Consider the following 27672-nt stretch of genomic DNA (forward strand, 5'->3'; position numbering starts at 1 on the left):
CCATGCACCCTATTACGTATGGATAGATCACAGTTTGTCTCTTCTCTCGCTAGCCGATGAGCATCTGGGTTGTTTCCAGTTTGAGGACAGTATAAATACCCCTGCTCTGGACACCCGCCGGTCTTTGCACTGACCCACGCTCTCCTTTCTCCTGCGTGTGGGATGAGGGTGTCATTCCCCTACTTGGTGACACAAGAGGCACTTGAAAACAAGGCAGTGGCCTGTCCCTTTCGGTCCACATCTAAGCGGCTGTGCCCTGAGGCCTGCGTGTCCCCTGCCCCCTGGTCTCAGGCCCCTGCACTTGGAGAGTCAAGAACATTTATATAAATGGGCTCTTGGAAAGGAAGAGCTCCAGCAGGGTCAGGGACTGAATCTCATTTCCCCGGACAGCTTCCTCGAGTGCCAGGCTCCAGCTTCAGACGTGGCAGTTTCTCTTCCTGTCAGTGTCCCTGGCACGTGAGTCCAGGGCAGGCTCGGGAAGCCAGATACCGGGTGCTGCGGCTGTGAGTCCCTCTGCCACCCCACACCCCCCGGGGACCAGGGCGCACTGACCCAGACGGGCTGATGGGGCCCCCCTGGGGTGCAATTTTATCATCAACCTGTAACTGCGTTATCTTAAAAAATAAATGAACAGTCGATCTTGCTAATCCCCTCGGGCTCCCCAGCTGAGCCTGGCTTGTGTTTGGTTACACATGTCCTCCTGTGGGTTCAAAGGAGTCTTCTGTTTAACATCTACATTTGCTTTTGAACCCTTTTCATTTATTTATTTTTTCATTGTTTGTTTCTGCTTGTCCTTGCCCTGTGTGGGAACACCCGGATGCTGGGCCCTTCTATTCTAAGGCGTTCCGCCCCTGTGAGATCCTGCACACCTGTGTGACCCTCACCCACCTGCTTATCTCACGCTGACTAGGACACCTTCAAACTCCCTGAGATGAAAGCGCCAATGGAGTTGTTTAGAAAAAAGGCTTGCTGGTGACCTCACCTGCTCCCCAGGAACGTCTGCCTCCTAGCCTGCAGGGGGAGAAGGTTCTTGCTGGGGGGCTGCGAAACCCGGATTCAGTCTCCACCTCCTGGTTGAATTCTGTGTCCTTGACCTTCGGCTGTACTGCAACACTAACTGAGCCTGTCACTGCGGCGCAGAGTGTAGTTCCCCCCAGGATTCATTCCCTCCATTAAAACAAACAAAAAACACTCTTTCTAGCCTTCTATGGGTTGAAATGCCTGGGTTGTTTTTTTTTTTTTTGCCGGAATTCAAAATCCTAACAGAGAGTCCGCTTCTACGGCAGAGATGGAGAAATCTGCCTAATTTCCTCCCAGTTCAACTTTTCTTTTCTCTGCTACTCCGAGGGCCTCCTGAATTCTGTGCAGCCCTATTCACAGTGACAAACATGGTTCCTGGGAGGCTGAAAACAGGGAGCATTCACCCTTCTTACTAGAGAATTCAGATGACTGCTCAGACACAGGTGAAACCGCCCTCAGGTTTCCCACAGGTGAAATCTCAGTGAGGTGAAAATCCAGGTGGCTTCAAACAAAAGGCAGGTCTGCCTCTTCTCTTCCAAGCCACTGGCTCCCACCTAAATGTGTAGCTTGGTTTCCACGTGACCCAAATCAAACTCAGCATTACATGAATGCCTACTTTATGCCAACCACTTTACATATTTAATTGCATTTTTATGTTTATCAACAACCTCAGGGAAGCAGATATCCTTCCTTCCCTTCATTTTACAGATGAGGAAACTGAGTTTTAGAGAAATAGAGTGAGGTGTCTAAGACCTCAAAGCTAGCTAGTAGTGAAAGAGGAAACCTGAACTTAAGCCCACGTCTCTGTGTCTCTAATGCTCATGGTCTTTCCCTGTCCATGCTGCCTTCTCCAATCTGACATAATTCACAATGTGCCTTTGAACAAGTTACTCAGCCTCTCTGAGCCTCAGTGTCCTTGTCTATGAAATGGGAATAGTAAGTCCTGCTCCCCAGTGTTCTTGAGAGCTTTAAGAACGGCATCAAGCAGGTAAACTATTTAGCATATTCCTGGCACATATATGTTCAGCAAGTAGCACCAACTTCTATTTTCTAGTAATAGCATTCAAGCTTTTGATGGTAGAGTCAGATCATGGAATCTTCCAGCTAGAAGCACCTTTAAGACCATCTTTTACAGTCCCCTCACTTTACAGATGAGGAGATAGAGGCCAGAGAGTTTACGTGAACTTCCTGTGGTCAGACAATGTGTTAGTGAAAATCTGAGGCCATGTTCATGGTCATTCAAGTACAGGTTCAAGTTCTTCAAAACTGGCTTTTGGAAGAAAGGAATGTTTGTATCTTGCCCTTTGAACTTCTTAGCTGCATTCCAGGCTATTTGGTGTGGGGATGGGGGATGGGGAGTAGTTTCTGTTTTTGTTTTGTAGCAAATCACAGTTGAGGAAAAATTGTAAAGGAAAAGCCAATATGGGTCAACACTTCTTGACCCATGTGAGATCCCTGGGTCAGCATCATCTAGAAGCTTGTTAGAAATGCAATTTCTTGGGCTCCAACCCAGATCTCTTGAGTCAGAAACTCTCTTAGGGACTTCCCTGCTGGTCCAGTGGCTAAGACTCCATGCTCCCAATGCAGGGGCCCAGGTTCGATCCCTGATCAGGGAACTAGAGCCCACATGCTGCAACAAAGCGTTCGCATGCTGCAACTAGAAAGACCCCGCGTGCCACAAAGAAGATCCCGTGTGCTGCAACTAAGACCCGGTGCAGCCAAATAAATAAATATTAAAAAAAAAAAAAAAAAACCTCTCTTAAAATGGATCTTACAATAAATACTTCATTTGAAAATATTGTATCCATAAAATACACCAAGAACAGAATGTTATGAAAAAAAGAACAAGAAAGAGTTTTTGAAAACTTAAACAAAAAATGAGAGCCAAAATGAAAAAATCCAAAGAACGGCTGAAAGGAAAACTAGAGGAAATCTCTCTGAAAAAAGACAAAGAAATGGAAAACAGGATAAAGATAAGAAAATTAAAGAAGCAATCAGGGTGGCGGTTTGGGAGGGTCATCTGACTGGTAGGAATTCCAGAAAGAGAGAACAGAGATAATGGAGGAGAACAATCTTTCAAAGACATAACACAAGAAAACTCCAGCAAAGTTCATAAATATCTATTATTTATTTATTTATTTTTGTCTGGGTTGGGTCTTTGTTGCTGCACGCAGCCTTTCTCTAGTTGCGGCGAGCGGGGGCTACTCTTCCTTGCAGTGCTGGGCTTCTCATTGCGGTGGCTTCTGTTGTTGTGGATCATGGGATCTAGGCACACAGACTTCAGTAGTTGTGGCACACGGGCTCAGTAGTTGTGGCTCGTGGGCTCTAGAGCGCAGGCTCAGTTGTGGTGCATGGGCTTAGTTGCTCCGCAGCATCATAAATATCTATTTTGAAAGCACCCAGTGAATGTCTAGCATGTGTTTGAAAAAAAAAAGTGTACAGCAACATACATATGTCAGTGTACAATTTTAGAAACCAAGGATTGACAAAAATCCTAGGGCTTCCCTGGTGCCGCAGTGGTTGAGAGTCTGCCTGCCGATGCAGGGGACACGGGTTTCGTGCCCCGGTCCAGGAAGATCCCACATGCCGCGGAGCGGCTGGGCCCGTGAGACGTGGCCGCTGAGCCTGCGCGTCCGGACCCTGTGCTCCGCAGCGGGAGAGGCCACAACAGTGAGAGGCCTGCGTACAAAAAAAAAAAAAAAAAATCCTAAAATCTTCCAGAGAGGTGGAAAACAAACAAACAAATAGAACCACACAAATCAACTGTAAGGAAAGACAGTTTAAAAAGGAAAAGGCCCATAGGACAAACAGCAGTTAGAGGTCTCTGGAAGGATGACTTTCTAAGGAAAAATAATGGTTTTAATGATTATCTGACATGTTTGTGTATTTGGAAAATAACAATGATGTTTATTTAAACAAATATAAGCTCCACGAAGGCAGGGATTTAACTAGTTTGCTCACTGCTGATCTTCAGTGCCAAGAACAGTGCCTGGCACATAGTGAAAATTTAGACTTAATGAATCTTACGGAACATTTGGAAATAAAGAGAGAGTAGGTGTATAGAAAACTGAGTAGGGGTAGTGGGGGAGAAAAATGATACTTGTATTAACTTCAGGAAAAACAAAAAGTTATACTAAAGAGGAAACATAATTATAGTATCCTATCTATATTACTGTATACTCTCAAGAGTGAATAATTAAACAACCATAGTAATGTAAGCACTGACCAATGATTTAAATAAAAACTGTATTATATTTGGAGGAAAGAAAGTAAGAGAGGAATGGGAATCAGGGTGGAGGCAAGCAAAATCCTCAGCTGCCACCGCAGGAAAGTTGACAGATAATGTTTAAATTAAGTCAAGAAACAGAGAATGACGGGGCCTTCCCTGGTGGCGCAGTGGTTGAGAGTCCGCCTGCGGATGCAGAGGACACGGGTTCGTGCCCCGGTCTGGGAAGATCCCACAGGCCGCGGAGCAGCTGGGCCCGTGAGCCATGGCCGCTGGGCCTGTGCGTCCAGAGCCTGCGCGTCTGGAGCCTGTGCTCCGCAACGGGAGAGGCAGCAACAGTGAGAGGCCCGCGTACCGCAAAAAAAAAAAAAAAAAAAAAAAAAAAAAAACTCAGTTGTGAACGTTTAAGCAGGGGAAAACCACGATCACCGATTTTGTGTTGTGCTGTGAGCAAGGACAAAGAACAGCCTTGTGGGGAGAAAACTTCGTTTCACGATAAAAGAACAGCTGCCAAAAACGGCCCAAGAGGCTGCTGGGAATGACCTCGTCACACTCTTTCCTCCTTTATATGAAGAAGATGGGGCGGGGGCGGCGTTCTGGATTGAGAGTCTGGGATTTCAGCACCAGTGGAAATGATCGACCAGGCAGAGGTGCCAGAAATGGCGGACCTGCATGTTGACTGTACTCAACGCGCAGGCTAGTAGAATACAAGGAGGTGAAAAGCAGGGACTACGATCAATCGTGCACACCTAAACCTCATACTTCCCTTTTAAAAAACTTGTCATAGGATTCCACATTTTCAAGTGCTACTTCCAAGATTGCTTTAGGTCCTGTTGGGATAAGTTCCTGGACTTGGCCCTATTCAGAATTGGCTGGGAGCGGTAGGACACGGAGATCAAGCCGTGGTGGATGGTGCCTGAAAACTTTACCTTTCCTTTAGAATTTTACATAGAAGAGGACCAGGAGGAGCCCCTCTTTGGCCACCTGGACTCGCACCTGGCCCGCGTCGAGGCGCACAACCAGACCCTCATCCAGCTGGAGACGCGCCTCACGGCCACGAGCCTGACGCACGTCCTCACGTGGGGCTGGTTGAGTTGAGGCAGTGGCTGTTCCACATGATCTGGAGCCTTGGGACTGGGACCCCCAAAGCCGGGCTGGAGGGTGCAGGATGCTGCGGCTGGTGTGGCGCCAGCCCCTGACCAGAACCACCTGGCCGAGCCCCCAACCCCATCCATCGTGCTGGACCCGCCTGGCCTGTTTTCATCCCACAGGAAGGGGAGGACCATCCCTCTTCGGCCTTCTCAGGCTTGCCTTTACCGCATGCTTGGTTCTAGATACCTTTAGATTTCACTGTGTCAGTAAAAGGATTTTGCTCTCCCCTGGGCAGTCGAGACTTGAGGGGAGTTTTGGCTCGGGCATGTGGGTAAAAACACCTGAAGGGCACTGACACGAGGCTGCATTTGTAGCCCAGTCTTGTCCCTCAAAGGCCTAAGTCCCCCGGGTGTAAGAAAGTGGTCCACCAGCAAAGATCCAGTAAAACAAGTGGCACAATGTAAAAAAACAATAAGAATAAAAATTTAAAAAATAAAGTGCTACTTCCGCAAAGCAAAACGTTCTATAAATTCCATTATAAAACAACCTAGCTGTGTTCATAATGAATGTTTTTTGTTATAGAGTTAAAACCTTGTTCCTTTTCTGTATTAGATAATACTTACCTGCCTTTTCTTTAATCCAAGATGAGTCATGAGTTCTTACATATGTGTGCAGGACACCTTACACTATTTATTGAACACCTGCGTGCCAGGCACACAAAAAACCTTATCCTTAACACAAAGAACTGTGGATAACTGTCCAGTCTTGCAGGTCCTATGTGAGCTGTGGCACCAGTTCTATCCCCCAGCCGTAAGCTTTAGGGTCTAACCTGTAGGTCAAGACGAAGCACCTCATTTGTACTTTACATACATCAACTTAATTTGTCGTCCTCATTGCTGTCTAGCGCTAAACCAGGGTTTTTTGTACTGTATCTTTCTAGATTTTTGTTTGTTTAAGGAGAGGACTTGCGTCTGTGATCCCTCACCACTAGCACCTGATGTAGCTTGCCCTCTGCATGTTTTTAACTGGCAACCATCTACGGGTTCAAGGACAAAAAATATACACATATATATACTTAATGGACCTTTCATTAGGTTGCTTAGAAAGTGATCATATACTATTTATAACAAGGGGTAGAAAACATATTATTCCCATCTAAATTCTAAACCAAGAAGCTATTACCCAATCTATACGTAGACTGGGAGTTTGGAACCGACATGCACACACAGCTATATTTAAAATAGGTAACTAACAAAGACCTACTGTAAAATAAATAAATAAATAGTTTTTTTTTTTAAAAAGAAGCTATTACCAATCCTAGCCATTAAAGCCTCACAACTCAAATTCCAACTATATTGTTTCTAAATTATTTAACGATCACTATTTTTAGATGTATTTAGCAAAAATCCTGATAACTTTGCTTATATTTTTTTCTTTTGGGGGAGATCAGATAAATGAACTTGTTATGACTGAAAAAATACGTAACAACTTCCCCCCTTTACTTTCTGTTTCCCTATTAAACAAAGTACGCTTTCTCTCCAACGAGGAGCTCCCACCAAAAAGGAAAAAACATTCTATGTTCTTTCATACACCAAACCAAATGACCTTACACTGGAAAAGCAAGCTACGTTAAATAATGCTCTCCAATCTTGTTGAGATTAGCTCGAAAAGTTCCTGAATTGGGAGACAACCCTTGAGTGGCGAAGCCCATTTCCCCGTGAAGAAGAAAGAACCACCCCCCGCAAAAAAAAAACTTTCTCTTTTTAAAGCACTGTGTAGTTTAAAACATTAAAAAAAAAAAAAAATCAGCACAGCCATCACTTTGATGTGATGTAGATTAGATAGCAAGGTAAGACTGTAAATGTACCAACTGTAATATGGAATTTAATTTTATCTCTATGAAGTATTCTGAAATCAAAGACGATAATACATGCATCAGGCACATCCAACAGAAGACTTTTACAATGGTTTACATTTCCTTTTTATTTATTTCTTGAAACTGCCCATATTGCAGGTTTCTCATGGATGAAATATGGAACTGAGCAGATTCTTTTTTCTACAAAATTATGGTATAAACTTGCTCAATTTTCTATCTTATTGCTAATAAACCTTACAGGTGCACAGTTTGTAAAATAAACCCCTTAAGGACTGAATGCATAGAGCATGCTGCAAGGTACAAGAAATAAGCTAAAAATGAGCATATAAACCTACATCTGGACCAACACAGTACTGAATGCTGGCAAACATTTATCACAACACATGGAAAAATTAATAAAAGGAAATACAGTTCAGTCCTGAAAGGGTTAAATAGAAACCCTAATATATTATTGTTTCTAACCATCATCCCACATTACAGTGCTTGAAAACAAAGTCGAAAGTCTGGCACAGAAAATTACACACATTTGTTCAGTACTCATCAGAAACACAGCTGCTTTTGAAATCAAAAATAAGTAACTTGGTTAATAATTGAATAACATTTTGTTTCAAAAAGGAACACCCCCCCCCACCCCCTGCATGGATTATCTGATTAAACATGACCAGTTAGTTTAGTTCTTAAAACCTGTGTTGGAAATTGAGGGCACAGATGGTACTCGTTTCATTAAAAAAAAACAAAAACAAAAAACCCCCCAAAAACAAAAAACTAACCAGTTACAACTGCAAATAAGTCTGTGCAGTACGAGTGACAAATATTTCACTAATTAATATATATATGAGGATGCCTTTAGTTGCCACAGTTTAAGAAAAGTCAGCAGCAGGGTAAATTTTATACTAGTGTTCAACTCTGAAATCATTTAAAATAAAAAGGGCATTTTATATTTAAAGCCTTTAGCTTGCCATCCCAATCTACGTGATCAAATTCAACAGAATAAAAACATATTGGATAACAGACTCAGCTTCTATGCATATTTTCAGAAACTGCATAGAATCATAAGAGCATAGCCTACACTTCTAATACAGAATTAAAAAAAAAAAAAGCTTGGACGTACTATACTTTAACTGAAGTGGTTACCATTCTGAGAGTCTTTATAAGGGATAATGACCAGCATCTCTAACAATGCCACCATTGGAGGAGGGGCCGTGTTCTACCATAACCAGAGGACAAGGCTCCTGAAAATTAAACACTGAAAATAATTCACAAAAAAATTTTAATCAGCTGATAAAAGAACTACTAGTAAACAATAAGCCACAACAGACAAATCATTTCAGTCTTTAGTTTGTGGTATGTAGAATGTCATAAAATAGTGGGGGGGAGAATGCCTGTATAAGCATATTCTTGGACTTTTCAAAAATAAAGAGGAAAAGGGTTTACAGTCTAATATTTCAATTATCTTATTAAAATAAACAAAGAGCCAAAATTAGATATAGCTAAACAGTAAAAAAGCAAAAGTTAATTTTAATAAAGCCATAAACTTGAAAAAATTATTTTGAGTTGCAATGCTGGGTAGGAATAGTTTGTTCTTCAAAAGCATCTCATCTGTTATCAGTTAATTTAATATAATTTGGTAACTAAATACCAAACCTGGGAAGTGGAGGAAACTTGTGGCCCATTCAAAGTAAGGCAGCACTGAAAACATTTCGGCGCTCTGAACAAAAAGCACTGTGTAAAGACTACTTCCAGACTCAACAGAGAGAAGAATAAATACTACTCATAAACAAGCAAGTTTGCAAGAAAAAGCCAGTAAACAGTTAAAACAAAGAAAGATAAGGCCACAATGAATTCTGCCCTTGGTCACTGAAACAGATTTAAAGTGTGAGGCAGGATTAGCTTACAAGAGAAGCTAGTGACGGGAGCAGACTTAAAGAGAGAAAGGCTATATATAGTATAATGCAGCCTGTGAGTAATTAAAAAGGCTTGCAGTAAAGAGAAGACCACAATAACTTTTATTTAACCACTAACATGTTTTACAAATGACTTCCCCCTTGAAAACTGAGGAAAAAGTGATGTAAAGATGTTAGGAATTGTATTTACAATGGCAGAGTCTGAGCAGAAGAATGAGTAATGAAGATATCAAAGCTGGGGGTGGAGGGGAGTGGGGGGAAGCTACTAACAATGATGTTTTAAAAAGTCTACTGACGGAAACTTTTCAAAATAGCCCAGGACACCAGAAAGACAATTTCTGTATGGAAACTGCAGGAAGTTAGTTTTGCATTCTTAAGGTACTTGTGGCTCCTGTTTTATGGGACAGTAAAAGCTTACCACAATCTAGAGGTAGTTTTTACTCAAAGAAAGATGACTGTATTACTAGACCATGTCCTGTAACATCACACACATAGTTCCTGTAGAAAACGTAGCCCAATGAGGCTGCTGCAATTTCTAAGACACCGAACATAGGCGTGCCCAAAGTGCAGGAACAAAACCAACGTGAAACCGGTGAGCCCAGCACACACAGCCAGCACACAACCCTGAATGCAGCCAAATCTTAACTGAATGGAGAAGAAATGCTTTCTGAGTAGGAGACATTTGTGAAGATGCTCAGTACTGGGGAAGAGAAAACAAAAAAAGGCAGGGAGAGAAATGGAAAGATAAAGTACATTTGCATTTTTATAATCTTACAGCTATCTGTTCCTAAAGTACTGTCTTCCAGCTATTTTAGTTGGTCATCTAGTAAAAGCATCTTGTTTCAAGGTTACAATGATATTTTGGCCTAGGCTACCCCCCACAAAAGAAAGTAAGTAAAAACATGCTTTTGCTGAGATTTTCCTCATTATACAATAAGGGCACCATCTACCAACTGGTAGCAAATACTTCTGATGATATTTTTTTGTCATATGCCAACAAGGCAGAAAAACACCCTGCTGAATGAAATCACTGGGAATATTCTAGCTTCAAAATAAAATGTTTAACTTACACATAATACAAGTTATGTACAAGATTAGGAGGAGGGAAAACCTGAACAAATCCTGGACCGCATAGATACATTTCTGCACAGGAAAAGGGAAGGGAACACTGTAAAAACCAACATGTTCCACGCCATTAACTCATTAATGGCTAAATGGCCACATTTAATTCCAGGTAAATGTTAGAACCTCTTGGATTACAACTATAAATACATTTTTTTAAAAAAAGGAACACAGAAATAACTATCAACGGTGTCTGAGAATAGAGACTAAGTCAACGTACGTTGCATGTATTGCAGGCAAGGCAGAGGCATTTTTTTTAAAGCTTTTGCACAGACTTCAAATAATCTTAAAAGAAATATGCAGGCCTTTACAAGATTTGACTTGCTGAAATCAAAACACCTTCCACTCATGAAAAGTCATAAGACTTCAGCTTTTAAAGAAAATAATAAAATAAAAAGAACAGTTCCAGCCTTAGACCAAAAAGACCTGGAGGAGTATGGTAATTAGATTAAACAAGCATGGTCAGGCTTGGAACCTGAATGTACTTAAGAGCAAAAGCTCAAAGGGGGTGGGGAGGAGAACAACCTATTTGGTAACAAAGGTGTACTATATATACTGCGATATAAAAAAGGTATGGTGAAAATGTACCTTTTACTAAAGCTTATACAAGTTCCTTGGTCCATAAAAACTATGTTAGATTTTCGTCTTCTAGTTTGATTACCTTTTACTCCAGCCACATCTCTATTTCTTGCCCATTTAAACAAAACCAAACAAAAACCAACCAAACAAAAATAACAGCTGAAAAAAATCAATTTCCAAAAGTTTGCACATTTTGATGTTTTTTTGTTTGTTTTACTGTGGCTTCTGCACTTCAAATCAGCACTTGCAGGTAATGGGGTTTTTGAATAGTATCACCGGGTACGAAAAGTTTTCCCAAGAAACCACAAAAGACTGTTCATTTTTTTCTTTCTTTTTTTGTCAACATTTTGCCGCACTCAAGTCAGTGTAAGTCCTAGCAAAAAGACGGTAGTTAGGACACAACTGTTGCTGTAGATGACGTGACATTGGTTGAATTTGTGCTGACATTTGTGTAACTCCCCTCGCTGTTTGTGTTTGACTCATTAGGGGGCACTTGGCTAGAGTTGGCTCGAAGGATTGCTCCTGCCGCGCTGCAATGTGGCCGTGGCCCCGGTTCTGGGGTGTAGGTAAAGGTAAGGCTGGTGGAATAAATGATTCCATCATTACGGACCAAAGTTACTGGAACCTGGACTGGCTGCCGGACCCATCTCCAACCTTCTCGGAATGCAGAAATGTCTGGGACAACACAGAGCATACTCTCTCCACATCTGAGGAGGAAATAGAAATCACTTAAAAGCACAGAAAATTTTAGAACTGAAACTTAAAACAAGGTTGCTTAAATACAGGACAACCAATATCAGGAAAGAATCTCATGTACCCACACCCCCATCCAAAACTCTAGATGATGTAAAAAATTATATTAAGTACCTGTACATAGTTTCAGCTTCTACATCCCCAAACCACACTCGTAAATTTGGAGTGAAATTCTGTCCTGTAAGTTCAAGCATTGCTACGTCCCCACCGCCATTCAACTGCAATTCACAGAAAATCAGAACAATGTTGAGAAAACTTTTCATTTTTCATTGAAGTACAGTTTCTCATTCGACTATCATGTGCAAAAAAATGGATAAATAAAATGCTTCTTTTAAATGACATGATTATAAAGACAAAATGAACTAAAAATATCGCAAGCTAATATACAAACTGATTTACATTTAAATTTTCTTGCATAAAATTATGTTCCTCTCATTTTCTTTTTTTAAAAAATCAACAAATGATGTGTAACAAAACCTCCAAAAAAAAAAACTCCAAATCACAAGATTTGGAGAAAAATCAAATTTATTGTGAAATAAAATTATGCCATGTCATAGCTGAGATCAGCTGCAAAGAGCTAAAAGTCAACTTGTAAGTGGTCTCACCTGAAGACTTTCTACAACAGGCACCGGTGTGACTGGGGCAAGGACAGGGCCCATCCCCTCGTAAAATGTATACTCTGCCTTATCTGTACTAATGATTGTCCAGGAAGCGCCATCATTTATCATCTCTTTATTTGGTTCTTTTGGGCATGGAGTGGCCTTATGAAAAAATTGGTTAGAAATTGAGTTTTATATACACTGCAGTATAAGACACTTTAACAAAGTAACACTCATAGACTGGCATTAACATGAAGAGAATTTAGTACAAATTTATAAACTTCCCAAGCACGATGCTTCGCCAATCCCTAAACAAACAGAATGTTAGCATGGAAACCTCACATATGGCAGGTTTTATTTTAATACAAAATATTTCAGTGACATACTAAAAACTAATAATACCTTCAGAATACCATTTAAGTAAGAGTATACCAGTACCTGTATAATTTCTTTAATAAAAGATCAGTATCTGTGATGTAAATAGCTGTTTAAAACTCTTTAGGGATTCCTGAGAGAGAGAGAATGGGAGCCCCCTCCTGCTCAGAGAACAGCTAGAAACTTATGTACTTTCAGCTGGAAGGAACCGAGATATTGACTGACAATCCCCTACCCCTATCTCGAAACACCTAGGCCAGACCATCAGTGCTGGGTTGAGGAGACTGGCTGTGCGTGCATCTCTCTGGAAAGTCTCCAGATGTTCAGAAATGAGTTTCATGTGAAAGTATAACTATTCTATTAAGTCATCTGTTCATGTCATAAATGTCCTCATGAAAGCCTTCTGAGTAAATATAGTTAAAAATTAGCTTTTGAAATGTGTCATCATTACTATCTTAGAAGACCCCAATATAAATCTGATGAGAATTATGAACGCTCCTCCAAAATAGGCATGTATCATATACAATGTTGTCTGCACATAATTTCAGGTGATTTACTGAATACCCAACATCTAGTTTTGGATAATCTGAGGGGCTCTTTGTTCCTCAAAACTAGATGTTAACTGCTTCTCTTAGAACATTTTCATAGTTTTGAGTTCTTCCTTGATGTAAGATGACTGCTATATCCGAGGAACATGTGGGCTAAGGACCCTTGAACTTGAGATAAATATCTGAACACACAGCTTCATGTATTCGGATACAATTAACATTAAGCGAGAGTTTCATGTTTCTAAATGCTGCTAACCTAATAGTTTGCACATTTTAGATTTTACCAGTAATTTAAAAACATACCTGAAACTGAATTATTCTTTCTTGAGAAAGGCACAAGTACATTCTTTCTGTATCCTTAAGGTAAAATGCACATTTATGGAGCTGTGACACAGGATCATCTGCATCCAGTAATGCGGTCTGCTTATCAACTTTCCTAATTATCTGTATTTCAACAATTAAAAAAGAAAAGATCATCACATACGGAGTTTTCATTTCGTACACTGTCAAGAGTACACAGAAAGAATCTGCTATATAATAATACATCACAGGTATTTGTCACATACCTACATACACAAAAGAATTTACAAACAATAAAGCTAGGTATAAGAATACTTTTAGATTGCAAGCATGTTAAGAATGTAGAGATGTTACCTTTTTCCTTGAACTCCTAAAAAAACAGGGCAGACTGGCACCTGTTTTCTAGATCAGTGGTTTTCAAACTTTAATGTCCATACAAATCATCTGGGGTTCCTGTTAAACACACATCTGTTCTGATCCCACAGATCACACACGGGGCCTGATATTCTGCATTCTAGCAAACTTCCAGCTGATGTTAATCCTGACCTTTCCAATAATATACAACGACAAATATTCCAACATCAAAGGGGAAATTATCTCTAAAGGCCACTATGGGTGTGCTAGTCAGTACCTAAGTCCAGTATCATACTTATACGTTGTTTTAATTTTAACCTAAAAGAGGTTATCATTTTGCAGATTAGGAAACAGGCTCAGAGGTCAGGTTAAGTTCCTCAAAATCACTTGGTTAGTAGCTCAGGGACCAGAATATGATTCCAAGGCAGGCTGCTTGTCCAGCCTGAACTCTTTCCATTACACACCATGACCTTATAATCCAAATATTCCACAAAACACATATGGATATCTGAAAGATAATCCTATCAAACCTTAGACGTTACTTATCACATGGAAGGTAATCACTAAGTGTTTGAGGACTATGAAAATCACTCCCAACAGCATACAAACATGTTAGAACTATTTCTCATCTAAAATCAGAAGAAACCCCTTCCTTGACTACACATCCCTGTCCTTCCCTCTCACCACCCTGTTTCTCTGCTCTCCTTTACATCAAAACTCCTCTTCCTCACCACCCCAACTCCTGAAATCTCTCCAGCCTTTTGTCTCAAAATTGCTCTTGGTGAGGCCACTAAGGACTTCAAGACTGTTGAATCCCATAAGCACTTCTCTGTCCTCATCTTATTAGCTTTCTCAGAGGCATCCGACCCACACATTCTTCCTTCGGGGATAGACCTGCTCTAACCGGCCTTTAGTCTCCACAGCCGAGTCCCCAAATCTCTTCTCTATCCATACTCTATACTTTCTATACTATTTAGAAGTTGGCAACTCCTAAATTTGTATTTCCGGCCATAGCCTTTCTCAGGCACTCGACGTGTATATTTAACTACCTATTCAACAGTTACACTGAAAATGTCTATTAATAGGCATCTCAATCTTAATCAAAAACAGAATTTTTTATTTCTCCCTAAATGTGATCCTCCCTCAACTCATAGCTCAATAAATGACACCACGTTCACTCAATCCTAAAACCGTGGAGTCATCCTTGACTCCTTGCTTTCTCTTATACCCAAGCTGTCAACAAATTGTTAGGTCTACCTTCAAACAAATCGGTCACCTCTCATCACCTTTCCAGTACCATCCTAGTCTAAGGTACCATCATCAACTTCTTGCCCGAATTTTGACAAAAGCCCAACCACCTTTCTCTTTGTTTCCACAGCTATGTCCCTATGCTCTCTTATCCACAAAGCAGCCAGAATTATTCTTCCAAACATAAACCAGCCATCATTCCCTGTTTAAAACTCTCCAGTGGGGATGTCCCTGGTGGCGCAGTGGTTAAGAAGCCGCCTGCCAACGCAGAGGACACGGGTTTGATCCCTGGCCCAGGAAGATGCCACATGCCACAAGCAACTAAGCCTGTGTGCCACAACTACTGAGCCTGGGCTCTACAGCCCACAAGCCACAACTACTGAGCCCGTGCACTGCAACTACTGAAGCCCACACGCTCTAGGGCCTGTGTACCTCAACTACTGAGCCTGCGTGCCGCAACTACTGAAGCCCACGCACCTAGAGCCCGTGCTCCACAACAAGAGAAGCCACCGCAACGAGAAGCCCGTGCACCACAATGAAGAGTAGCCCCCACTCGCTACAACTAGAGAAAAGCCCGCGCACAGCAATGAAGACCCAATGCAGCCCAAAAAAAAAACACACACACACAAAACCCTCCAGTGGCCTCCTATCTTACACAGATAACAGAAAGTCCGTAGTGTAGATAGAGAGAGGGACTTGACAAGATGTTGCCCATGGCTAACCTTGCAGAATCATGTCCTGGCACTTCCCCCCCGCACCCCGACTTGGCTCTAGCTACAATGGCTTCCTTGCTAGTCCTCACACATTCCTGTCTTAAGTTCTTTTTGCCCTCATTCTGTCAGCCTGAAATGCTCCTCACCCAGTTTCTGCTTTTCCAACTTCATTCTGGTCTCTGTTCAAATAGCCCCACTTCAAAAAGACTTCTCTGACCACTCTAAGCACTCCCTTTTCCCTATCCCTTTATCCTGTTTTAATGTCTTATCACTTACATTAACCTTTTAACACATTACATGGGTATTTCTTTAGCTGGTTTTCGTTGACATCCCTTCCAAAATGTAAGCTCCGGGCTTCCCGGGTGGTGCAGTGGTTAAGAATCTGCCTGCCAATGCAGGGGACACAGGTTCAAACCCTGGTCCGGGAAGATCCCACATGCCGCGGAGCAACTAAGCCCGTGCAACTACTGAGCTTGTGCTCTAGAGCCCACAAGCCACAACTACTGAGCCCACGTGCCACAACTACTGAAGCCCACGTGCCTCACGTGCCTAGAGCCTGTGCTCTGCCACAAGAGAAGCCACTGCAATGAGAAGCCTGCTCGCCGCAACTAGAGAAAGCCCACACGTAGCAACAAAGACCCAATGTGGCCAAACATAAATAATAAAATAAAATTAATTAATTAAAAAAAAAATGTAAGCTCCAAAAGGAAAGAAAGTCTACCTTGTTCACCAATGTATCTCCAGCATCTAGACAGTTCCTGGCCCATGGGTTCAGGGCTATTTGTAGAATGCACGTATGCATGTAGGACTGTAATACTTTGCTCCACAATGAACACCCTTAACAGTAGCTACTCACAAGATATTGTGAGGACTAAATGAATCAATATATGTAAAAGTGCTCAGAACAGTGCTATTAATATTATGCAATATTATTGGGTTTTTATTACTTGATTCACACCAGACATATTCCAAGATGATTTTTCTTTACTTAAGCCACAGCTATTAAAAATCCCAATCTTTTAAAGTCAACATTCTTCATATTTACATATTTTTAGCTCTGCAGTTTATTAGTCAGAATATTTGTCATTCTACTCACATCACCACTAATTTTTGAGTTTAAAGGGAGACACTACACTTTTAGCAATTACAGTTTCTAAGATATTCTGTGAGACTAATTAAACTCAAGCAAAATGTTTCCATTCAATGCTAGTCTTAAAGGTTTATTTAAATTTAATGATGTTTGGATTTTAGGGAAATAAGTGAATTTTGAATGATGTAAGTTTAAAGCTTACTGTAAGTCTACCACACTCAACTATGACTTCACCACGTAAGAGTCAACATTTGCCTATGACACTGTCATTTCTGTAATCCACTGTTTCTCCACTACCTAGTAATAATAAGCATATTGAGAACATGGGCCATGTTTGGTTCAATTTTATTTCCCATAATAGTTCTCTGGACATAGACACTGCTGAATGACCTAGTCTCACCAATAAAGAAACCAAATATGTCCCCTACTATTTGGTATCAAACTTGCTGTGATCATTTCTAATTATTAAGAACAGGAAAGAAATCTGAGAAACCAGATAGTATGAATGTTCTAACAAGCTATGTGTGATGAATTCTACATTCATAAAACACCAGATGTTACTCCAACCAGCTCTCTCTCTTCTACGCTGGCTTTGTAGGTTACTGGTACAGTATTTTCCATATTTCTGAGGTAAACAGGATACAGCTCTTAAGGACAGAAAACATATCTTATTCATATTCCTAGACTATACCTGGTAAATGCCCAGGCTGAATTCATGTCGCTGATTAGTTTACCTAACAGATTTTAGATGTCCCAAACCTCTGGGGCATCTGACAGCCTTGAGGAAGTGGGATAAATACTAACCAGTGTTTCTTGTTAGTTGGCTCGACCTACATAGACTATGCCTGTTTTTAAAGCATCCTAAAAACCAGGATTTCTCATTAGAACATTCATCCCATTGAAACTTGGTCTTGGAGGGAGAGTGTTTTCCAAGCAAAGATCTCCAATAAGGCTAATAGTCTAGGAAGCATAGCATGCAATGTTCAGATATTAAGACAGTGTCATCCTTCTTGAAAGCACATGAAAGCCTCCTCTGAAAAACGTGCCTTTGTTGAAAACTGCACGTAAGTGGAGGTATAGGAGGGCCTGAAGTAGTGCAGACCATATAAAGCCTAGCTATGTCTCTGAGGAATCTAATTCCTCAGTCACACAACCTCTAGAAAGAGGTATTTACCGGTACATTGTTAACGATGGTAATGCAACTTTTCCTAAGGCATTCTCTGGATCAGGTTTTTTATTGCAGCATTTTTATAATCAGAGCCCCATACTTTTACATGTTGAAAATATTCAATTAAAGATGATGTTCAAGGGGCTTCCCTGGTGGCGCAGTGGTTGAGAATCCGCCTGCCAATGCAGGGGACACGGTCCAGAAAGATCCCACATGCCGCAAAGCAACTAAACCCATGCGCCACAACTACTGAGCCTGTGCTCTACAGCCCGTGAGCCACAACTACTGAGCCCGTGTGCTGCAACTACTGAAGCCCGTGTGCCTAGAGTCCATGCTCCACGACGAGAGAAGCCACTGCAATGAGAAGCCCGCTCACTGCAACAAAGAGTAGCTCCCGCTCACCACAACTAGAGAAAGCCCACGTGCAGCAGCGAAGACCCAACACAGCCAAAAATAAATAAATAAAATAAATAAATTTATTAAAAAACAACAAAAAAAAGATGACCTTCAAGCAAGGCAGACCGGTACCTTACATGAAACTAAGTGAAAACACTATTTTAAGATTTGAGTCTAAGTGGCCCATATATAAGCTGTTGCTGATCAGAGGCAAAGGCCTCTGAATAGTGATTCTATAGTACAAGCATTTAATACCAAAGCAAATAAACATTATCCTTGGAATACAGTGACACATAATGAATGAAAAGAGAAGAACCTGAGTAAATGTTGATTCAGCTTGTTTTTTGGTGTGTCTTTCTTTCTAATTTATGTACCCTTCTTTCCCTACCTTTCCCCTTTTTATAATTTGCCTCAGGTTCAAGGTTTTGTAAATTTATATTACTATGTTTCACATATTTTGGCTTATGAAGTTGAAATGGGAAATAAAATCACCTTGTACAACCATGACACAGAAAAATATAAAACAATTCAATAATATGATGCATTTACTTAGATAGTTATAGATCAACCCAGCTCCTGCTGAAATAGTCCCAGAAAATATCAGCCAATGAAATACTTCATCAAAGAGATACAAAGCATATTCAGGCAAGTAATATTAAAAGTTCTTCCATTCACTTAACCCCCTCCCCCAACCTGACCTTGAATCAAACCTACTCATAAACCCCCTCCATCTTTAATATAACTAAATTGTGTTCTGCTTCAGAAAAGGAGGGGGAAGATGACAAAGGGTATATGAGGGGCTTTTGCTTCATTCTGCTAAGAAAAGCAGTTTTTTACAGTTTTAAAAAGCCCCAAACACTATGCCTCTCTACCAGAGTAAGAAACACCAATTTTATTTAATTTTTAAATCCATCTTCCTTTGGGAGAATAAAATAATAAAAATTATGCTTGTATTTTTAAAGAAATTTGAAATTCTATGCTTTTGAAAACTTGGTCCTGTGTTGGGATGAAGCAGGTACCACAAAGAATGAATAATGTATCTACATTAGTTAAGAAAATAAATCCTAATGTAACTTTATAGTGCCCTCTATTGAACATATCCAGATATACAACCAAAAAGGGAAAAGGCCACCAACATTTATTAGAAACAGTCATGAAGTCATTAAGGCCATACCAATCTTGGGAGTGCCATGCCAGTAACTGAACACACAAGTTTGACTGTTTGTCCATAATGGATGTATCCATCGCGGACTGTGAATTCTTCTCCTTCTGATTCATCGTCATCCACTGCAGTGCAATGGAAACAGATCAAATTATCATCTTTTAGAACTTATTAATCTGCTTATAAAAATGACAAAACTTAATATATCTGTATGTCTTATTAGTAAAATGAATTTAACAATTTCACACGAAAAAAATCAAATGCATATTTTTATACTCACAGAGATGAATGTAAAATGCTCCCCACTGCTGAGAACTGGCATGGAAATTACCTCCTTCTACATGCAAGTATCTGGTACTAACTGTCTGGGATCGAAGTCGATTAAACAGAGCCACCTTTGTTCCTGAGGCAATGCATACTGCAAAGAAAACACAGCTCCTATTTATGTGAGTGGGGTTTGGGGGCGGGGCAACAGTGGAGAGCAAGAAGGGACCAGTACCCGGTGAATGAGGACTATGCATTACTATCATTTAATAATTAATGGACTGCTAACAATTCTTTTAACCCTCTAAGAAAATACAGATGATACCCCCAAAAATCAAGGTAACTCTTTATCAATAATGTCAAGCTAAAGATATACAATATGTCCATAAAAATCTTTTTTTTTTTTTTTGCGGTACTCGGGCCTCTCACTGTTGCGGCCTCTCCCGTTGCGGAGCACAGGCTCCGGATGCGCAGGCTCAGCGGCCATGGCTCACAGGCCTAGCCGCTCCGCGGCGTGTGGGATCTTCCCGGACCGGGGCACGAACCCGTGTCCCCTGCATCGGCAGGCGGACTCTCAACCACTGTGCCACCAGGGAAGCCCCATAAAAATCTTTTTTAAATGAGAGTTACACAGTATGTTTAATGCGGTGCTGTTTTTAAAAAGGAAGTTACTTTTAAAATAATAAGTGTCCAACAGTAGGAAACTGATTAAATAAATTATAATATCATTCACCTATCTAAATGATGTGTATTTAAATGCATTGGTAAGAAAATATCTCCCTGATATATCACTGAATGGAAAGCACACTCTTTATACTGTGGTTCCATTGGGTAAACATATACATTTTTATGTGACAGCATGTGTCTCCATGTGCTCACATCTATTTCTATGGAATACATTCATAGAGAGGGGTGTGGAAGGATGTTTACCAAAGTTGATGGCAACTGCCTCTGGATACTGTGATTTTAGAGATTTTGCTTCCTTCTAAATACCTTACAGTATAGCATTGCATGAAATTTCTTGAAAAAGCAACCACATCTATGTAAGCAAGAAAATACTCTGAAAATGAAATATGTTCTCTGCCATCAAGTAACTTAGAGTCAATAGAAATATAAAATTAAAGAGGTAATCCTGTAATTTGAATTGGAAACAGCCTAAATACATGACATTATACCTCCTGATGCAAGAACACTACATCGCTGTGAAGTAGGCTTGCCCTCTAGTAACAAACAACAAAAAAGAACCAAAGAACAACCACCTTAAATCTGATCAAGTTTCTAAATTTACTGACAAAGACTCTCTCCTTGACCAAACTTTAGACAGGCTCCTCTGAGCCCTTTTTCCACCGGGACTCTTCCTTGGGCCCTGGCATTGGCCTGCCTAGCCCGGTTATTGCCAAGAATCCTGCTAAACCATCCTCCCATCCTTGATATCTGTTCAAGTTCCTCCCCTCCACCTTTATATCTGATCATCTAGGCCTGTCTTCATAAAAATTCTGGTAAGCTAGTTTGTCAAGAATCCCCCTTCCCTTCATGTCTCTCTCCTCTTAGTAACTTTCCATCCACTGATCCCCTCAACTCTGTTCCTTGGCTATAAATCCCCACTTCTCCTTGTTGTATTTGGAGTTGAGCTCAGTTCTTTACTGAAATCTCTTTTCCCTACTGCAACGGTAGTGAATAAAATCTGTTTCTAACCATCTTTAGTGTCCAGCTCTGTTTCTCTCTGACACTACAATTTACAGAAAATACATTAAACTACACCAAGGAAATATAATTAGCAAATTCCAGTATGTGGAAATCTCTCATGGTCAACTGACTCAGTCTCTTGAATAAATAAACTACAAGAAGAGAGAGAGAAACAGAGAGATGTAGAGAAAATCCACAGATTAAAAAAAACTCAAGGACATGTCAACACAATATATAGAATAATATCTGGTGGATCTTATTTGAATTTTGATTCAACCAAAGGGCTAAAAAAAAAACCCCACATTTTAGATAATTTTAAATTTGAGCACTAGCTAGGTATTTAATGATACTAAGAAACTATTTCTTTTTATAGTTGTTTTATGTTTATTTTTATGTGATCATGGTATTGTAATTATATTAGAAAACAAGAGACCCTATCTTTCAGAGATACACAGAAATATTTACAGATGATATAGTGTCTTGGATTTGCATCAAACTAAAATGAGGGCAGAGGAAAGTGTGTGGGGGGGGTAGGGTTACAGATGAAGATAAATCAAGACTGGCTTGAAGTTAAGATCACTGCTCCAAGTTAGAGGATGAACACAAGAGGTTTCATGTCATTAATGCAACTGTCTACTTTAGTATGTTAGAAAATTTCCATAATATAAAGTAAATGATGATGATAATAATGACCAAGCAGACTAAAAACCATCCACTACATAAAATCCCATTAAGTTCATAATAAAACAAAACAAAATAAAAACAAGCAAATAAACCAAAATCCTAAAACCTCACTGGTCACCTTCAAAGAATACTATTGTTATTCTGCAAATTAGTAAATAAGAACCTATCCTGGCTTTTCTCCATAGACTATACTTAAAGCAAACAGCTAACAAATGCAAAAGTTAAGAATAAAAGAATTAGAAAAATCATCATTTTGCAGCCCTTAATGAAATACTAGATTTAAGCAGCCATCATGAAGGGCTACTGAAATCATTAGGTTAAAGGTCGCTGAGGAACTTTATAACTAGTGGATTAGACTAACAACAGCTCAAATTACTATAACCAATCTTAACATAACAAGAAGTGGGATAACCAGATATTACATGACTTCTGATCTGATAGAAATGAACATACATAGGAGCAGCTAATTCTAAAATAAAAGTTTAACCAACAGTTTGTAGAAAATATGAGAGACAGAGGAACACGTAATCAGCCAGATCCAGAATATGGAAATTCCACAGGAAAAATGACCCAGTTTCAACAAATAAATAACACAGAAGGAAAAACAGGCTGGTGGAAAGAGAAGAAACCATTACAGATTAAAATGTATGAACCTTGTTTGGATCCAAGTTTGAACAAGCCAACTGTTAAAAACAACAACACAACTGTAAAAAGATATTTCTGAGACAATGTGATAAATCTGCACACTGACTAGCCATTAGATGGCATTAACGAACTACCATCAACTGTTGTTGGGTATAATGATGTTTAAAAGAAAATGATGTTAGAGAGTCACTACTGCAGAAATGGTTGAAAGGATAGGATGTCTGAGATGTACATTAAAAAATTCCAGCAGTTGGAGGAGGAAGGAAGGGGTGGTGGTGATAGAGATGATAAAACAGGATTGGTAAAACCTGTTGAGGCCAGGTGGTCACCTTATACTACTTTCTCCCTTTTATGTAAGTTTGAAAGTTTTCATAATAAAAAGTTAAAATAAAGAAAACTGGGTACAGAGATTGAAGTGTAAAATTCAAACAGCATTTATCTGCTATAGTCTAAAAATGTGCTGATGAGGCAGCAGTCTCTGCCAGTGCAACTACATCAAAATTTTTGTTCAGGTTCTCAGGACAGCCTTCCAAAGCCCATTTGATATAACAGTGTTTCTCAAAGGGGTGCTTTTGATATTCTAAGTGAATCAATTCTTTATGGAATGGGAACCTTCTTGGGCACTGCAGGACATTTAGACACCCTAATGCTAACATTACTCCCTCCAGTCACTGTGACAGCAAAAGGAAACTCCCATTTCTCCAAATGACTCTGGGTGGCAGTGATGAACCAATTCTGTTTAAAAACCACTTCCCTACCCCAGGTATTGCCCATTTTTAATTAAAGAAAAAGACAATAAAGCAGCAGTAATAACTGAATATGACTTTTTCAGATAAAGTGAAGACCACAAAAATATTTGAAAAAAAGGAACTGGCTACTGAAAAGCAATTTTTAATTTAAAAAATAGCTGAATTTGTCTTATTAGTTCATGTTGGGAGTTGAGGACAAAAAAGAAAACAAGTATACATACAGTCAGCATTTTTCAATGACTGCTTCTTTTTGGAAGGTTTGGAGATGACTTTTATCCGCTTGCTGAGGAACACACCAATGTCATCACTATTGCCATAGAACATCTTTACAGAGAGCATGAAGTGCTTTCTCTTGTCTGAATCAGATATATACAATGTTTTGGCCGTGCAATAGTTCTGTGAAAGAAAAGGCAAGTTTTAATAGCACCAAAACCCTGTCAGCTATGTACCTACAACTCAGTATGGCCACGTCTAAGTTTGATCAGACTTAAAGGCAGTAACTCCACAGAAGCGCTGATAAAACCAACTGTGAAAAGTACTGATCTCTGAAAACAAAGTACAAAGTCTTCCTTATCAAGTATACGAAATACTAACACTGTGCTGTTTTCCCCTCTCAAAAAGGCTTTTAAAAAATAGTCTTTTCTTGTTTTATACAGCTCTACATCTATTTCACAGAATTACCAATGTTATAGCAGTAATTTTTTAAAATAAAATTTTACAGTTAAAAAATTCCATGACTGTCTTTCTGCAAATAAGATATAAAGAAGGCTATCAGAACTCAATTAAATTATGTAAAAGATTTTAGCATTGATCCTTCTCAAAATAGTGCATACAACGTTTTTTCTTATATAGCCGAACACTAGAGTAACCACCCATGAGTCTGAGGAAAACAATATTTTTTGAAATAGCTAACACTTTGCCCAAAGGGATAATTCCTATTGCATCACCAAAAGAACTGAATTTAAAGGTACTAGAGAAAACAAACGCAGCAAAGTACTATGTCAGTTTATCAGAAATTAAATTCTGGTAACTGAAAGGATAGTATTAAAGAATTATAGCACTTGCAAAACAACAAAGATACTTTGAAATGCTACTATTTCAATTACATATGACAATTCTAAAATCTTTCCTATTCCCTTGATCCCTGTGAATGAGGGAAGAGGCTAAATTATTGATCTATTTTTCCAGATTGGGTAAATAATGCTCAAGTACAGCTTAAGTATTTAAAATTCTGAAATATATATATATATATTTTAAAATCATTGCTCTACTTTAAAATTAGGCTAAACAAGTTTCTTGACTACCTCTGCTGTGTGTTCCTTTTAGAAAGTAGTGCAAATGCCACTCATTTAGAAAATAACTAATGGGCTCTAGGTGTTTAATCTTTAAAATATTACTCACAGCCAATTTTAGTACCAGAACAAAAATCATGCCATACTTTATTGCATTTCTCAACAGCAAAGTTATATAAGAAAATTTAGGTGCCGTCTTGAATATTTTACTCAATTAAGTTTTTATAAATTCAAAAGGGAGAGAAAAGCTTTGAGAGGCTTTGTTCTGCACAAGGCAAAGTTAAGATAAAGCTCATAATAGTAATAAGAAAAATTAAAACAACAGCCTTTGCACTCACTCAGCTCCTTTCACTCCAGGATCTCTAAGTGTTCAGGGATGCTGAACCATGGCCCTGCCGTACTTTAAAAAGCTCTGAAAGTCAAATAAAGCCTGCACTATGGAATTATTCTACAACGTAAGACAAAGTCTAGGAAGATAGGTATTGATACACTAAAGAAGAGTACTCCCATGTAACAAAAATAAAATGTGTACCTAAATGAAAGCAATTAAATTCTAATGGCAAAACTTAAAAATGAGATCACTTAATTTGAGTGTTAACATTAGGGGATATGATCTATATCAGAAAAGAGAAAATACTGAAATCTAGCATAAATGGTAAGGTAGACTGGCAAACAGGAAAGGAAAAAAGAGCAGAGAAAATTGGGTCATAACACAGACACTCAAAGGGCTTTATTTTGTTTGGAAAAAGCAAACATACATATATCTCCTTGGAAGTAAAGGAAATATACCCCTAATTACAAAAGTGAGTAGTTTGAATCCACAAAAAATTCTAATAAAGCTATCTCAGATACAATTTATTATTTTTTAAAAGCTACAAAGCTACTGACCACAAACTACTCAAATTTCACAAGAAAAAAAAAAAAGGACAAGTCACTGATTCAGAAAGAGTATTACAGCTTTAAGACGCTAAGTAAATAAAAACTGAAGTTACATTTGCTTCATCATACCAAAAGGCTAGATTAGCTAATAAAATTCTAAAACAGAAAATGGCATATAATAAATCTGTCTATAAACAATGAAGAGTTTAACTTAAAAAACATCTTTCTGAAGACAAGATCTTCAGGAAAGAAAAAAAATCTGCCCTGAAATAAAAAATACCAAATATAATGCTACAAAAGTTTATAGAAATATCTGAATTGTAGAATTTGAATTATATAAACAAAACAATACTAGCAACATAGGTGTAGGGGATGTAATTCTTTAAAATAAAAATACAAGTGTGCTAATTAGGGAAGTAATTCATGTTGCATAGCTTACCTAGTTCCAACTATGTAAGACAAAAACTGAGGAAATGAATAGTTAACAAATTAAAAACATCAGATCCAAAATATTACCAACATATAGTTAAATGTCATGACCATAAGGGCTGCATATACTAGAACTTTGTTGTAATGAAGATTAAAATAAGGACAAATACCCAAAAATGCAAAATAAAATCCCTCCTTTTTCAATAATGACTAATTGTACCATTCAATGAACAGGCTGTTGAAAGAAAATAACATTACCTTAAATGAATGGAGGTTAAGTGAGATAGGACCAAAGTGCCTCTTTCTGAAGCTCAGCATCTATCCACTGCTTGGTCCATCTTTGCCTGCCTGGACCCAAACTTACCTTGTTCCTGTACCTTGATGATCCAAGCATATGATTATGCTGTTCTTTCTGCCTGGAATGACTTCTGCTGACTCTCAACCAGTCTTATTCTCTATAGACTTCTCTAATAGCATTTTTCATTATAACTAAATATTAACACATAATTTTGGCATACAGACACTGTACTACCCTGTAAGTAGGTGTTTTAAGCACTATTTAATGCTCAAGCTCTCAGGTATTCTCTTCTGCAAATTTCTAGGGCTTGGGGAAAGGATATAATGGCAGAAGTTGAAGAAAGATGTACTAAGCCATTATGCTGAGAAAAGCAAGTGGCGGTGCTGTTTGTTTGTTATTACCTCCCTTAAAATTGCTGGAAGCTGGAAGTGTTAAAGCAAGCAATGAAGTTCAATTGACACAATTATATACAATGGTAGCTAGAATCCCTGGCTTCTTACTACCTATCTGATCTAATTACCATTCACAGTTCCAAATGTCTAGATGTACAGCTTAGAGACATATCACTAAGACTTTCTATATAACAGAAAAATAGATGAGACATGACTAAGGCCTATTTGTTCAACCCACTACTTAAATATATCTTTTACCTTGGCTCAAGGGTCATAATTCAGAAATATTTTACACTGCTCTATTTTAAGATGAAACAACCTTTACTGTAGTAAGTTTTACCCCAAACCTAATTTAAAATACATAGTTGACAAGCCTTAATGATAAAAATATAAAGATACAAATGACATAAACATACTCAAATTTGAAGGAGGTTGAAGGCTCCTTATTCTCAGTGCTCATTATCTGTAAAATGACTAAAATTGAATGAGAGTACAAATCCACTAGCTCACCACCCTCAACCTTGCCCTCCAAACTCCCATTCTTAGTGTCGGCTACAATACAGCAAACACTAAGACATTCAACAAAGACTTACTGAATGAGAAAACACCTATTTATGCAGTACTTTAAAAGACATTCATGTAGTCACTGAAATCAGAAATAACCATTTTTCAAATTTTAATATCAAGAGAAAACAAAGTAATAACTAATGCTAAGTCACTGAAGAACTACTTTTGAAAACTAAAGGTACAGACTGAAATAACTGCTTTCTAAATCGATAAAATACAATTAGTAAAACTAACTCATAAATTTTATTCCCTAGTAAAGTAA

General features: G+C 39.0%; 1 protein-coding gene across 5 annotated transcripts in view; it reads right to left on the reverse strand.

Annotated features, from left to right (window-relative positions):
- Nucleotides 1-7311: 7311 nt before the first annotated feature.
- The window catches only part of LOC309821885 (recombining binding protein suppressor of hairless), a 231627-nt gene continuing 211266 nt past the window's right edge, over nucleotides 7312-27672 (reverse strand). For all 5 annotated transcript variants that reach the window (XM_082653428.1, XM_082653425.1, XM_082653426.1 and 2 more), the window contains 7 exons: nucleotides 23775-23949; nucleotides 19806-19943; nucleotides 19538-19650; nucleotides 13398-13538; nucleotides 12178-12333; nucleotides 11687-11790; nucleotides 7312-11526 (listed from right to left, as the gene is read on the reverse strand). In XM_082653428.1, the coding sequence (XP_082509554.1) occupies nucleotides 11211-11526; nucleotides 11687-11790; nucleotides 12178-12333; nucleotides 13398-13538; nucleotides 19538-19650; nucleotides 19806-19943; nucleotides 23775-23949 (1143 nt within the window). In that variant the 3' untranslated portion in view covers nucleotides 7312-11210. The remainder of the gene's footprint in view (nucleotides 11527-11686; nucleotides 11791-12177; nucleotides 12334-13397; nucleotides 13539-19537; nucleotides 19651-19805; nucleotides 19944-23774; nucleotides 23950-27672) is intronic.

This window comes from Grampus griseus, assembly GCF_964374135.1.
Source record: "Grampus griseus genome assembly, chromosome: 4".
Classification (NCBI taxonomy): domain Eukaryota; kingdom Metazoa; phylum Chordata; class Mammalia; order Artiodactyla; family Delphinidae; genus Grampus; species Grampus griseus.